This window comes from Anthonomus grandis, chromosome 9 (assembly GCF_022605725.1).
Source record: "Anthonomus grandis grandis chromosome 9, icAntGran1.3, whole genome shotgun sequence".
NCBI lineage: Eukaryota > Metazoa > Arthropoda > Insecta > Coleoptera > Curculionidae > Anthonomus > Anthonomus grandis.
Genome location: NC_065554.1, coordinates 7,990,297 through 8,007,004, shown reverse-complemented (window position 1 = coordinate 8,007,004; position 16,708 = coordinate 7,990,297). Strand labels below are relative to the sequence as shown.

Genomic DNA, 16,708 nt, shown 5'->3' with positions numbered 1-16,708 from the left:
ACTATATGTAATGACTGAAAATAGGTTAGAATCATTGGAAACTCGACTAGATAAAAGATCTAATTACATTTTAGGGAATATACCCTGAGTATTGGGTTTTAAGCCTTGGAATGTTGAGATTGACAATCTTCTTGCAAATATAATTTACATCATCATGAATATTCATGTTTTCTGTAAGTCATTTAATTTTAATTTACTTTTATAAAGCCAATAATACAAAATATTTAATTCCTGATCTAGATATCGTTTATATAAATATCGAACAACAACGGTCCAAGAACACCACTTTGTATATATACATACTGTATTATACTTTTTATGCAGGTGATTTTTAATCTATTTCAAAGCTATAATATTATATGCACCATAAGATAACAGTGTTTTAATAAAAATATTGCGATTGTCTTAAAAGTACGTTTAAGATCCACAAGTACACTAATTACTAATTTGTCTTGGTAAATGTCCTTTCGCCATATTTCACACACATATAGAAGAGCAGTTTCACCATAGTGGATATTCCTTAATCCTGATTTTCAATATATAACAGTTTATATTATTCAAAGTATTGTCTCAACGGTTAACAATTGTCTCTGTTTTATCAATAACATTTAATAAATTTATTGGTCGAAAATCTGCAGGAATCGTTGAATTGGTTACTTTTGCCATTGGAATTATTACACTAGTTTTGAATCGCTTGGATCATTTTTCCACTTAATAAGCACGAATTAATTAAATTTAATAAAGGGTATTCATTGACACTTCGCACTAAACATAATATCACTAGTTGTTTATTTTTTAATTCAAAGAAAAACAGATTGATATTTTTAAAATTTAAAATTTGTATATTTGGAGAATCAGTTATATTCATTATATTGTAATTAAATTGACTAAAGTACATCCGTAGATTCAGTGGATTGTCTGTTATTTTTCAGTAAACCTTTTAATATCCTTCAGAAGTTGCGACTATCACCTTTACATTGATTAATTTTATTATCGTAATATTTACTTTTTTCGATACGCATTGCTAAATTCACTTTAATCGTTAATTTTTGTTTTGAGTTTTTCTAGTCAGAATCGGTTTTTGTAGTAAACAGAACCTATAAGCCCAGTTTCTTTCTCGTTGAATCTCTTAAACTGCAGCATTTATTTATAATTTTTTTTTTACACAATAACTTTTTTCAGACGCAAAGTTATCTAAGGCTGTTTGTTTTATGCTGATAAAATCATTAGATACACATTAACATTTGACGGGAGTAAATCCAATTCGCACCCACCAGTTCCTCAATTATGTGGTTAATAGCGTCTCGACATATAGTTCTTTTCGAAGTATTAAATTCCTTATCCCTGAAAGGATTAATTCAAATGTGTACTCCAATAATTCTTTTAACTAATTTGTATACATATGATCAATAAGCGTAGATAATATGTTTGCGAGTTTTGTTGGGGCTTTCACAATTTGCTTAAGACCACTAGTTTTTGCAATATATTTTAAACGCTTCGTATCATTGTTTTCTTTTGAGAGATCTATATTAAACACACACAAAATAAATATTTTCTGCTGATATATTAGGTTGCAGCATTCTTAATGTAAATTATACAACTAGCCATTCGTCGACTATTCGAATCTCGAAACTTCTTGGTCTTTTCCTTTCCCAGGCCCTTTTCTTTCCCATGTTTTTTGCTTTCTTGTCTCTCTTATCTACCACTACAATACATTTACAATCTCCGTCACAAATACGGAAAATAGAGAAACAAACTAGAATACGATTTAGGAGATAGAGTACATACTCGACAACAGCTCCCGAATTATCACAAGAAGCTGGGGAAATTTTCTAGTTACAGAACGCATAAGAAAGCAGTCAGTCAGTGAGTCGAAACTTCTCTCTGTTATATATCGGATGTAAGATAGGCCTCACTAATGCATACTAATAGACGGCTGCTGTTATAAATATAATAAAAGTTTTTTTTTCACTCTTTCTTGAGCTTCAAATATCAATACTCTTATATCATTTTAAATACAAAATAATAATAAACACATCATTTCAGCATTATTATTTTTTTTGAAAATAAAAAAATTCAATCGTAATAATTTAATAAAGAAAGTTGTGAAACTTGTAAGGAATACGCGTCATTATCTTCAATCACAATGGAAACACATATCAAAAATTATATTTTTTATCAATGACGCTGTAACACTATTATTGAAAGCATTTGTATATTTCCAATTAATATATAGTAATTATATTATTAACATCATTTTTGAAAGAATTATATGGCACAGCCAGAAAATTAAACATTGTTATTTAAATCAGAACCATCTGGTAATAAGACTTGATTAAGATCCAGGCAACCACCGTAAATGATGCTTTAATACTTTAAAATATAAATTTGTTGTAACTATTTTCGCAAAATAAGTAAAATTTTACTATTTTTTATGATGGTTTTAAAGGGCTAGATTAAAAGTAGATATTTCCAAATATTAAGTGAAAATTCTTTGTGGATATTTATATCTTATAAATAGAAATTAACTGTATACCGAATTATTGGCATTATAATAGGCGAAAAAAATTTTTACTCATATTGTAATACTCCATCAGTCATGAGTGACTCATGAGTATAACGCGATTAACTTTTTATAATTGTCAATTTATTAATTTGAGATAATTGCATAGTATCTAGAAATTCCCACATAATAAACGAATATTTTTATTAATTAGGAAATATCTAATTATTATCTGAAAATACAGTTTCTACTTACTGGCAACTATAGATTTAAACAAAAATACAGTATAAATACATTTGTCTCAAAAAAAATTAAATTAATTTATACGATGTCCATGTTTTCTTATAGCTAGCTAATATTGAATAACTTTCTTCTTTAACAATTGAAAATTAAGTTTTGTTGTTGCATTATTGATGACGCATATTTTTAATCCATAAATACACGATGATTAATTAAAAACATAAAGGTACAATGGATTTAATTCTAATCTTGCAGCTTATTTCAGTTCCCGTTAAAAAATTATTATATATGAAATAACAATATAACTACATATTCTATTTCGTTTTTTTTCATAAAAATAAATCAACCATCATTGACAATGAAAATTGAACACCGTTAAAAATTAATTTATTTCAATACCTACCAACAGGCATTATTGATTGACAATTAACACAAAGCTGTTGTCAATCAATAATTTGTTTGAGCACCTCGAATGACGTTTTCTGCATTTCATTCCCTAGCTAGCTGAAATTCATTTTCAAGGGCTGCTAGCAATTTTGGAAATAATGTAAAGAATTAAGTGTTTATTCTATACCATCCAACACACATTACATTGATGGAACGTCTGATGATCTAGGAAGCTAATGAAAAAGAATGTTAATAAGTCTTCAGGTAGTTCATCGCATCTCTAAATGTACTGGTAGGCATTATGTTGCTGAAAATTGAGTTTTTCTAACATTTGGAGAACACAAGATTAACAAAATATAGAATTTTCGAACATGGCGTTGCACCCTCATATGATTTTTTAAAAAAACTACAGGTGATCTATCCATAATCTATAGTGGGGTACATGTATTTCCTTGAAAACCACTATTCCCCATAATCGACAGGCTCAGTTGTCTATATTAGAAAATCCGTTATCCTAACGTTATCCTAACTTTAAATGAACTATGCCTACCAATACTACAACTCACTACAGTTATTTGTCAAAATCGCTCACTTATGGTAATATAGCGCCTATATAGATTGTCGTAATATACCACTAATTATATTAAATATTTCTCAATTTTATTGTAACTTACTATACTTCACATATATAATTATGACTAATCTTAAAACCTAGAATAAAAATTCTATGAAAAGCCGTAGACCGAGAGGCTTTCAAAAGTTATTTAATTTTGTTATACAAAAAAATACTAAAAATAATCTAGTGGATTTTCTATTTATTGATTATTACTAAGTATATAATTAATTTTGTAAGTCATTAAACTTGCTCTATCATAATCCATAGTCTGTTCTTATTTTCCAGCGGTAACTGCCCGGAAACAGCGAAGAGAGCGTACGACCTACAATAAAGAGCAACTCAATGCTTTGGAATTTCTATTTGAGAAAACTAGATATCCAGATATATTTGCTAGAGAGGAGGTCGCATTGAAGATTGGTGTTCCAGAATCAAGAGTACAGGTAACTAAGTCTTTTATTATTGTTTAAATTTAATTCAATTTAGGGCAATCTTCATTTCTTGTTCTAACCATTCATCTTGTTTAATTATAAATGGCAAAAAATCTGGTAAGGCAGATCTCATTCGTTCTGCATATTAATACTGGAAATTCCTAAACCATTACAATATTATTTCATTTATCCCTATATACCGAAACTTCACCTGAACCAAAGAAATCAAAACAAACTTTGGCTAAATATGATACAAAAACATGCCTGTCATCACCAAGAGAGGCCGAACCAAAATATATTTTCGGAAACGGTCACGGACAGTGACAAAGAATGCCGTTTATTATTATTGTACATATTCGCCAAACTAAAAACGCATATGTTACAAGTAACACAGTACCCCCGTAGCAAACAGGGTATTATTGCGGCGTGTCGATGACAATACCGAATAATACAAGGGGCGGTATATTTGCTCTCCCATCGGTAATGATTCAATTTAGTGCCTGGTTAGTCTTTTCAAAGAGACACAGCTGCTGTTTTGTCGACGATCTCTTTATGCGTTTGTGCAATCGGTTTTGGCTCATAGAGAAACGGTTTCTGAGTATACTTCAAAATAATTTAATATAAACCTAGAGTCTAAGAGTCTCATAATAAATGCAGGTGTCATCCAAAAATTACCATTGCAATATAAAACTTTTGTAGGGAACTTTTTAAGAAAATCTCGCTTTTTGATTATATTTGGAATCTAGTTTTAAAGTTTGATTAAGGTGTTATTTAATGGCAATAAAATAATAAATCAGTAGTGAAGAGCATTGTATTGAACGAGTACCTTAAGTAAAAATTCTATAATACAGGTGCAATATGGTATTCAATATTTAATATGTCTAGTACTAAACCACAATTTTTTTTTAATCCAAATCAAAAGTTTCGACCCAATTATCTCTCTCTATCTCTTGTGTTTTAATTTATTAATATTATACTATATTTCTATTTACTTTACATTCATTACAGAATTTAGATTGACTGTACTTAACTGTATATAATTTTGTACCCACAAACAATAATATTAATGTAGGTTATGCTTATTTAAATATTTTTATTATGCCTATTTAAAATATAACTATTAATTAACACTCATGGGGTTTGCTTGCAGTCGCTTTTCTTAGGTAAGAATACTCGTCATTAGTGCAGTTGAGACCACTTTCTCGAGGTCATGGAAACTGATTTGCGTTTTTGTCCAATTTTTGCATCTGGATTAAACTAATTTGTAGACGACCTATGGACCTTTTATATAATATACACATTTTTTAATAAATTTTAAAGGAAATTTTTAAAATGTCATTTTAGTGACCTGATTAATTATTTTTAGTTTGGTTGTATATATTAGTAAGGCAGAAACAGTAAGAAAAAGTAAAGGCCATTCGGTGTAAAACATGCAATGGAAAATTGACAGAACTTTAAAAATTTTCTGTAAATGTCTACTTTTAGAGAACGTATAACAATCTAATAACTAGCACATAGGCATCTATCAAAAATATTTTCTGTGAGTTGTTAATGAAATTGATATGGTTTAATTTTCGTTCAACTTTACGCAAAGCATATCCTTAGTTTTAAACGTTTATTTAACTAGTAGCTAATTTTTTTATACTCCTTAAAAAACTGAATAATGTAAAATGAGTTTTTATGGGTGAGCGTGTCGTAAACAAAAAAATGCTTTGATGGTTTTAAGATAAAACTTTATAAAAACAAATTTAGAATTAATATAGAAAAACATCCTGTCGATAAAACTTAGTTATTGTCGATGTTAATTATTTCTGTCAGAAAGTTTTTTGTCACGAAATTCTATATAATTTCCTAGAGCAAGCAGCATCAAAAAATTGTAATTGTAATTTTGGTCATAAAGGGTAAATCAAATATTGAAAAGTTGTCTTGAAACGTTACCGAATTTATTAGTGGTTACGACTTACTAAAAGAATGGTTTGTTAAAATTAGATATTTATTACGCAAACGCGCATTAAGTAAATTTTTGATACACAAAATCTCGCTTCAGAGAAAAGAATAAATTCTGAACATGATCATAGATATTCGTATTACTCGTACATATTAATAAGTCACATTTTGTGATAAAAAATTGCTATACAGGGTGGCCATTTGAAAACGAAACAGAGCCTATTTTGGGTCCCTCAGAACATTTGCGAAAAAATCCTCGGACCCGTCAATTTTTGATTCAAGGGGGAAACATTTTTTTGCTAGTTTCGCCCTCCTGAGAGCAAAGCCCTAGCGGGGGTGACAAGGGCCCCCAAAATTTTAAATGGAACGGGGGGTCGAGTGATACCCTATTTTGAAGGAATTTTTATGTGGATTATAACCCTAAAGTTTTAAATCGTTACTATTTGCCTAGTCGATACAGGGGCTAATAAAAGTTACAAAAAAATGTTAAAAAGTATAATTTTAAATAAAGGGCTTAAAGATAAAATCAATCAAGTAAATGTTCAAAATGTTGGCCTTCGACTTCCATATAATAATACAGGTTTTGTTCAAACCTTTCCCGTACATTTTGCAAAATTTCTGGGGTGATTTGACGACATTCATCAATTATTCTTTGTCGCAAATGGTCTAGCGATGTTGGCTGACTAGCATAAATTTTAGTTTTTAAATGGCCCCATAAAAAAAAATCTAACAGGCTTAAGTCCGGGGAACGAGGAGGCTATTAAATAGCTCCTCTTCTTCCAATCCATTGTCCTGGAAACGTTTGGTCCAAATATTGACGAACCCTTGCAGCATAGTGGGATGGCGCCCCATTTTGCTGAAATACTAGACGATTTTCCAAGTACTCGTTGTTATTTTCTAGTATCTCCACTAATGCTGGATGAATTGTATTTTCTAATAACTCCAGGTATCACAGTACCGTTTAGGAAAAAGGAGCATTCGTCAAAAAAACATACATTAAATAGAAAGTGTGGATCATTGGCGGCTTGTTCAGATATAGTTTCACAAAATTGTACTCGCCTATCAAAATCGTCTTCGTTTAGTTCTTGTACGAGATGCATTTTGTACGGATGAAACGTTTATTTTTTAATATCTTCTGAATGCTGCTTCTTAATACCAGACACGGTTTATAACTTCCTTGTGCTCAGTGTAGGATCTTGCACAATATGGCCTAAAATGGCTACTTCTGAAGCTTCATTCACCACTGGATTATCCATTTCGCGCTTTTTATTAGCCACAGACCCAGTTTCCCTAAATTTTTGAACCAATTCCAAAATGTACTTACGATGGACCTGTCGATTAGGGTGTTGTAGTGAGTTAAAGAGCTGGGCAGTTCTATTAGCATTTTCATTGTTCGCAAAGAAAAGAGAAATTATTTCAACTCTTTCAGCAAGAAAATAAACCATTATCGCACTCAATGTTGTAACTAACTAACTTTAAAGAGCTATTTGTTTGACAAACTATGATCTGACAGCAGTAATTGACAACCACTATTAAACTTCAAAATGTTGCTATAATAACAGTCTCAACAATAACCAAGAGTTCCCTTGCAGAATTGGCATAGATACCTACGGGTATTAAAAAAAAACAACAGAAAGTACGGTTCACAATGTAGGAGAACAAAATTTTTTGTATTTATTTAACTGCTAAATTTACAAGCATTTTTTTTTCATAAAAAATTTTGACATGTTTTTGTAACTTTTATTAGCCCCTGTATCGACTAGACAAATAGTAACGATTAAAAACTTTAGGGTTATAATCCACATAAAAATACCTTCAAAATAAGGTATCACTCGAGCCCCCGTTCCAATTAAAAATTTTGGGAGCCCTTGTCACCCCCGCTAGGGCTTTGGCTCAGGGGGGCGAAACTAGCAAAAAAATGGTTCCTCCTTGAATCAAAAATTAATGGCTCCGAGGATTTTTTCGCAAATGTTCTGAGGGACCCAAAATAGGCTCTGTTTCTCTTAAGAAAAAAACGCATATTTGGAATGTTGAACTTGTTTTAAAGATTAATTAAGGTGTTATTTAATGGCAATAAAATAATAAATCATTTTTAAAGTAGTGTTAGGTTAATTAGTGAAGAGCATTCTATTTAATTAGTTCCTTAGGAAAAATGTGTAATTAGTCACATTTTGTGATTTATTATGATTTATATTTTAACGATATTTGTCTACTTCTAAATCGCTCGTTTGTGGTTCTAATTTAATATATCTTCATATAGTATTTATAAGCGCTAAACAGCAATTGTCAATTTATTATACGCTGAATATATTAGGGTACTTTATGTATTAAGCAAACACAGCGTACTACTAATATACTCATTATGTTTATTATAATTCGCAAAGTAAAAAAATTGAATATGTTATCAAAAGATACATTTGGCTTGACTAAAAATACTAATCGTGTCAAGGTATATATGGTTGAAAATATTTTCGGTCCAATGGACAAAATACATAATTGTAAAATAAATATTAAAATTCAAAATTGCTACTCATAGTAAAAACTTTTATTTTCTATTTATGAAAATTTCAAAGTTTAATTATATGTCCAGAAATATATTTTTTTGCCCTCTATCTACATCAAAATTTATTTTTGCAAGAGAGTCTTCGTAGTCAGAATCAATTACACTTGTAACCCCAGTTTCATCCTCAATGCTTTCGTGACTTGTAAAAAAAGCCGACAGGACGACGAATTACAAACAGTCTATGTGTAAGAATTATAAAAATGCGAACATTTTTATCAAAATCCGTTTTTATTTTCATTGTAAAAGGAAATGCTTTCTCATACCCAATCCACTTAATATAGTGCCAATTTACGATATTGTCATCTTGATACTTGTTTTTGTTTATCACAACTAATTTTGCCAGGAATTTCCAGTTGAAGAAAAACCAATATCATTTTTTTGAAAAATGTCGTATTTGTACTCTTATCTTTTTCAGTAGTGTTACTATTTTAAACACGCTTTTTAATAGCAAAATTACGAAATCCCTTTTTAATATTCATGCGTACATAAAATTTCATGGATTTGTATCTTCTTTAGTTGTTAGTTCTGGTTGTTCTTCTTTTGCAGTCGTCATCTTTTACTATGAGATTATTGAGAAAGTCTAGCTGCCTCTCAATATTCGCAAAATTCCAAAAGATTAAAAAATATTTATCCTTTGTTCCTGGCTAATACGAGTTTTAATCCCAAAATAAAAATAAGGAATATTGTGATCTAAGTTTCAAGAAGTATTAATCTTATTCCTGTCTATACCAATTATTGCATGGCTCACCTAGGAACCTACCTGGAACGTGATTTCCCTTCGTGTTGTAGTAATAGTTCCACAGATTCTACAGATTCGGTCTCGTTAAGTATACAATCTGTGCTTATGCGTGCTACTTGATTATCTGAATCACCATCACTTGAAAAAAATCTCTTGTTAAGATCTGAAGTGACCTTAATCAGACATTAATATTTACTAACCTGATGTTGGTTGCTGGGACTTGAAACAGTCTGAATCTTCAAGAGTCGTCTGAGTCAAAAAGCTCCTGACTGACCAAGTTTTCCTAAAAAATATAAAATAATAAATATATCTAGTGTATTTTAAAATTATTATTGTACTTATTTACCATAAACTGATTGGTTGGTTGATCTTGGTTCGCGTAGTCAGAGTGAGAGAAGCCAAATTTGTGCGCCAAATTCAACTTTATTTAAAACAAAAATTATTATTTTTATATTTAACGATACAAATAAAGTTATATCGTTTATAATGTTGTTGAGTCTAGGGATCGATAAAATTAAAGTCCAATCATATTTAAACTTGCCTACGTCTTGCAAAATATATTTGCATTTTCAGGGCGCCAAAATACAATAATAATTAAGACAACAAAACAAAAGTGTTTGTACAATTAAAATTATTTTCTTAATTGTAGTTTAAACAACTTTAGACATATATTTATAAAACCAACGAGAAAAATTAAAAGACGTATATTATAACAATGTGATAAAAAATATTTAGAATTCGAAATTTTGGACTTAAGTCAAAAAAAAAGTTTAAAATGAACTTTTAAACAGAAAACGTTTGGGTACGGGACCAACATATATATGGATACCAACAATACTATTAAAATAAAATTTTTCACAGAAAAATAATTCAGCTCTTTTCGGTATAAGAATTGCTTTGTATGCCAACACACTTCTTATCAGTAGATAATCGTTGCTTAGGATTTTTTTTAATAATATGGTATTATTTAAACCGCATGGAGGAGTTTTATCAACATCGATATTAATATAATAGCTGAAAAATTAAATTTTAGTATATATCTATGCTAGAACCTTTGATAACCACCAATCATTAGAATTAAGACACACTCAGATTATTAGAGATGTAAAATTAATCAAAATAAATTATAAGCATTTTTACGAATTCAGCTAGAAAAAGGGTCTATCCTCAAAATATCTGCATAGAAGATTTACAACTGTTAAAATTTAAAATAAAACAGTAAAGTTTAATTACATCTGATAGGTGGGTAGTTTATCACTGAGATATACACATTTGTACTATGACACAACACTGTTACACAACTTCTCTATATTGTAGAATATATTCTGGCAATTTTGAATTTAGGTCAAACAGTATAAACAAACATCTGTTTGTATAATGTATATACATTTGTGTAAAAAGTCTTCTTTACTTATTGGCATTTATGTTATAAAATTTTAAATCTCTAGCCGTGAATAATCCGATTTTAATGCAGAAGATTATCTGCAATGATAACAATTATCCAGAAAATAAACATTGAACAGGTTAGTCAACATGCATGCGCCCTTTTCGTCTTAAAAAGTCAAAGATCCCGGAAAAAACTATAAGCCCAGATTAGTTTCAGTAATACCATGAGGCCTGACAGACAGTTGTCACGGGTTCCGTCGCTCTTCGCTGCGATATTTCCCCATCGCATCGTATCAAGCCCGTCCGCATTTACCCGCCCTTTGGTAATAGTTATTTTATAAGGGAACAACAACGCGCCTATAAGGGCCAAGGCGGGGTGAACGCCGGTGGAACAACCCCTGATAATCCCTCTGCGCTAATGGAAAACAACCCTAGTGGGTCCGTTCCGAGTCATTGTGTTATTGTATTGAATAAAATATATACAGTTATCCGAGATTGAATGGAGGCAACCACCCTTGTTAGTTGCCAAAGATTTCTGTTTCGCTACGATAGAAGCGAGCCCCCTGTATGTACGAGGTTTTTTCCAGGGAAGGGATTAACTTCTTTTTTCGAATTTTATTTCATTGTCAGTGTCGGATGATTGAAATTGAATTGGTCGATGCAGTTGGATGGAAAAACATTTTTTTTTCTTTTGTGCCGCCCCGAAGCGGATTAATCAATGTTAAAAAATAATGTTTTTGTGAGTAGTGCAAAAGGCTTTCTATTTTTTATACACTTTTTTGCATTTAGTTTACACGGGATAGCTAATAATGTAAACATATCGATGCTTGAAAGGAAAAAAGTCATAAGCGACGTTTTTTCAAAAAATTAAATTTAAATACTACTTAGTGGCCTTTTTTTTCTGCGTCGATTGGTCTACTTTTGAGCTTGCCTTGATTATTTTTACGTTGCTTAAGTCAAGCCAGATTTTCGAAGAATATCATAATTTTGTTTTCACCAAACGATCATTATTTTGCTATATTTCCATAAATTGTTACTTAAGATATTTATTAGATAACCATATACCTTTAAGTCTTTTTTAAATACTGCACTTTTTACTGATAAAGCGTTTATCCTGTTTTACCCTAAATGCAGTATTTGAAGGTTCTGCACTTAAGCTGTTTCTCCAATCCTCTGTATTTTATAATTTTATATATGGGCAAATAAAACATGTTAATTTGAATTTTGGTTACAAGAAAAATGGATACTTAAGTAATTTTACTTGAATTAAACATTTAACCAATATGACGCCTAGACTATTTTACCCTAAGATAATTCCTAACTTGATGGATGTTAGGATATTATATTTGGCACTATAAGAAAAATATAGGAAAATAGACGATTGCTTATTCGTTATTATTATTTTATTTAATTATTTAGAATTCTAACATACTGTTTTCTATCCGAAATATAAGATATTAGCCAGTCTAAAAGTGGGTCATATATACCATACGCTCGCCCCCTTAGTATTATCAATAATTTTGCCAAAGTATTTGAGAAAGTGTTTAAAAGACGGACTAATTAATTTTCTACAAGGAAATAATATGTCATCCCAAAAACAGTTCGGCTTTGTAGGAGTACATCTGATACTGTATATAAATTGATCAGACAAGTCAGTGAAAATTCAGATTGAAAAAAATGTTTGGCTGTGTTTCTAGACTTAGCAAAGGCTTTTGACACTGTGCCTCATGACTTTCTATTGAATATCTTAAATTTATAATATAGAGTTGGGTGCTTGGCGTTACAGGTCTTTAAGAATTATTTGGGGGATAGAAAATAAAATTTAAAAATAAATAGTGAATTTAGTGAACCTACATATGTTAGGAATATTATTCTTTAGGGAACAGAGTTACTGGTCCTATAATTTTTATAACATATATTAAATTAATTACTAATATTAATATTAACAATAGTTTGTTAATATCATATAAAGATTACACAGTTGCCATATTTTCTGGAAGCTTTTGGAAAGCAACAAAACAAGCAGCAAAATATGGATTAGGGAAGATAAGTGACTGGTTCAATTCTTTCAAATTAAGGTTTAATATGAAAAAAACTATTATTTAGCATTTTCAATCACATCTGTCAATCGCTTAAATTTAAATTATATTAAACTGCAATCAATTGAAATTAAAGAGCTTCCATTTGTCAAGTATGTGGGTATTCTTATTAATAAACATTAAAAGTGGGATCAGTTTATCATAAAATTAACAACTAATTTTGTAAACTCATTTATTGCTTTTACATAGATTTTAAATACAAAATCACTTTTAGCAGTATATGTATAAATCCTTGGTTGAATCATTACTAAGATATGAAGTAATTGTCTTGGGTGGTTAATACAAAAATTCATTAAAACAACTAAATATGGTACAAAATTATCTTTTACGAGTTAATTATATGAAAAGCAAAAATGATACTCAACTCGTTTGTTATATTCTGAAGAAATTTTCCATATACGTTATTTATATATATTATCCACATGCATTTATACATACAAATCAATTAATTTTAAATTATATATAAATCACAAACATCAAACTAGGAATTTGTTTTAACCCTAGGGAGACTTAAGGCATAGTTTTAGTCGCTCATTTATTATATACTCATATCAAATGTGAGCATATGATTAACTTTCGTCAGCTTGTCCTATGGCTTCCAAGCCACGATAAAATTCTATCTTTTAAAGTAAATAGATATACTGACAAAAATTGCTTTTATTTACTACTTGACTATCATTTTAAATACGACTTAATCCTCAACTTAATTTTTTTTCCTTTGTTTCAGGTCTGGTTTAAAAACCGCCGCGCAAAAGCTCGCACGCAGCAAATTCAGCATGATGCCAAAAACAAAAGTAAAACTAAAAGACGTCCCTCCGCTACGACTAATCAACCCCCAAATAGAGACGTTGGTCCTGCAGCAGTAGTAGTTTCTCATGAAAACAAAGTGACTCCTCCAGTAATACTTACCCCATCAAGCAGTGGGTCGCCTCCAGAACCTCATACAAACCCATTAGAGGAAATGACTCAAAAATACGGTCCAGTTGAACCGACAGCTAATCCAGTGGCATTTTCTTCTACATCCCCCTTTAATCAAGCCTCACAAAGCTCACCAAGAACTCATGTTTCTCAGATTTCTCCACAGTCGTGTACATCAGAGCAACTTTCAGCGAACATGAATGCTTTTACTTTAGAAGGAAGTAGTTCTAACTTAACCCCTTCTCCTCCGGAGACTCCTAGTGGAGGAAACTCATATGGGTCCAACATGTCCACTTTTGCTCCCGGAACCTCTTTTCAGCCAGAAATGGCTTATAATAATTGGTACATGGGTGGTGCTGCATCTAATGCATACCAGTATCAAGGTGGGAGTCAAAGTGGTTATCATAATCAAGCCACATCCGATTACTATTCATATCCAGGTTGTTATAATGGCGGACATAATATGGGCAATATGTACCATCCGGCACACCACACAGGATATAATGGATATGGAGGATTTGACGCTGGGAGTATGAATCATATGAACCAATAGCCATATGTTTTACTGGTTATTAATTAAATATTTGTATTTTATGCAATTTTAAATGATTTAAGATATCTAAAACAAATAATAAGTATGTTTCAAATCTTTTAAATTATGTGATATAAGAGCCAAGGCTTATGGTGTCCTTAAGAATTTTAACACGTAATGTAAACGCTATATAGAAGACCACTATATCGAGATTTTTAGCAAGAAATTATCAAAATGGAAAATGTGTTAATTATTAATGTAATAATTTCTAATTATTGAAACTAAATTATTGGCAGTTAATTTCTGTGTCTTTAGAAATATGATAAATACTTGTTTAAAAAATAGTCTTAAACAAAGTATTCAACAAAATAATTTTTTAAATATATTTTTTAATAAATCTTATTAAAACAATATAACTTTAAAAATATTATAAGTTTAATTTTAAATTCATCCAATGAAATATTCTATTTAATTTTTTTTGGGTCAAATTCTTATTTAATGCATTTTATGCTGTGTTGTTATCATATAGTTATTTACCTTTTTTATGCCTAAATTATTTATTTAAAAAAATAAACAGGAGAATATAACAGCAAAATTATTCTAAACAAATTGGTCTTAAAGTTTACATGGCAATCATATGTAAGACGATTATGCATAATATATATGCAAAATGTACATATTTATTTTGTATCATAGTGTAAATACAGTAATTGTGGCCTTAACTTAATATCGTACTGAGAAGATTCTAGAGTTTTGTTTTGAGAAAGATTGAGATTTCATTTTAAGAAAATTGCATTTATGTATATTTATTGCCCAGATATGGTCCTAAAGTGAGGCTTGACAAAATGTATATAACTTTCTTTGATTTGTGTAGTTTATGTAATTAGCTTTATTAACAATGAAATGTGAGAATTCAAAACTGTTAAGGTCAAAATTATCTATTTTTTTTAAGTTTCCAAGACTTAAAACATATTCAAAAGTCTTTATTTTAATAAAGAAGATATACGCAATAAGGTGGTCCGATGCTCTTAGTTTTGTAGTAAAATACATTCTATAATTGTTTAAGTTCTTGGAACGAAATTATTTGTAGAGAACATCTTTTGTATTTGAATAAAAAATAGCAAAAAGCAAATTATGGAGTTTTGTTAACCCTAATAACCCTAGATTCATATGCAATTTACCTAAATCAAATTTCAGTTTAATTATCTTATTGAGTTGAAATTTTCTCCTCATGATATTGCCATTAGTAGCTTTGAAATACAAGTGCTGGATTTAAAAAACCTGAAGAAGGAAGATATGATCATTTTTACGCTTGAAATAGTATTGGTGACTCTTACCATCACTTAAAAAAACTCACGTTTGCTGTTCGATCCCTTTCCCATATACATCAACAATCTTTTTCAAGCATAAACATTATCAAACGTAAGTTGAAAAGTCGGCTTATTTATGGGAACTTGGAATCATGCCTTTAGTTACGACAGCATACAAACCTGACTAATTGAAACTTTCCATGAAAAGACAAAAACATTGTTCGCATTAATCACTATTTATTAATGCAAACGTATCGCATCTAAGTATGAAACTTAGTTTTATTTAGTGTACTACTTTTTTGGTGTAATAAAAGTTTTGCAAACTAAACAAGCATATTTGGCTCCCATTTTTTTTTTTTTTAATTTCTGAAGTAAAACTTCATTACGCATGCTTGAGTTGAGAAGTAAGCTGGCGAATGCGTTACGAAAAATGTGATCGGGCTAGGCGAACGGTAGTTAAAGAGGAGATAATAGTTAGGGGAGATAGAAAGAGAGAGAGTTACGGTTCGTATATTACTGTAGGAGCAAGAGAGAGCCGTGTGCACATATTTTCTTTCTCTCTTCCTCTCATAGCCAGTCCATGGAATATACAGATCGTGTTTTCGTTCGTTACTTATAGGAAACCGCATAGAAGTGAAATTTTGCAACGTCGCGCGTGTACGAGTGCCTGCGACAGAGCACCGCCTCGGCCGGCCCGAGGTAGGGATGTGCGATACTGAGGAAAGTACCGGTATTTCGGATCTTCTCGTATCGTTTTAAAAGTACCGGTTGGTTACAATATCGACAAGTTCAGTACCAATATTCCAAGTACCGGTACGATTTAACTAAATATATATGTTTTTTTTAAATGTTAAATTAGCGCGGACTGGTATGGTCAATACTGATATTTTTAGTATTATTTATTAACAGCATTTATTTCGAAATAACTACAAGTAAAAATTTGACATTTGTCGTCACTTAAATTAAAACCGAACAACAAAAAACATTAAAACGTAAGACAAAAATAATTATTCTAGAAATTGAAAAATAATTACAAATTC

General features: G+C 30.4%; 1 protein-coding gene across 3 annotated transcripts in view; it reads left to right on the top strand.

The window, feature by feature from the left end:
* The window catches only part of LOC126740260 (homeobox protein OTX1-like), a 272,215-nt gene extending 256,811 nt beyond the window's left edge, over positions 1-15,404 (top strand). For 2 of the 3 annotated variants that reach the window (XM_050446205.1, XM_050446203.1), the window contains exons 3-4: positions 4,014-4,186; positions 13,636-15,404. In XM_050446205.1, the coding sequence (XP_050302162.1) occupies positions 4,014-4,186; positions 13,636-14,379 (917 nt within the window). In that variant the 3' untranslated portion in view covers positions 14,380-15,404. The remainder of the gene's footprint in view (positions 1-4,013; positions 4,187-13,635) is intronic. The other variant, XM_050446204.1, reaches the window with a different exon arrangement.
* Positions 15,405-16,708: the final 1,304 nt, after the last annotated feature.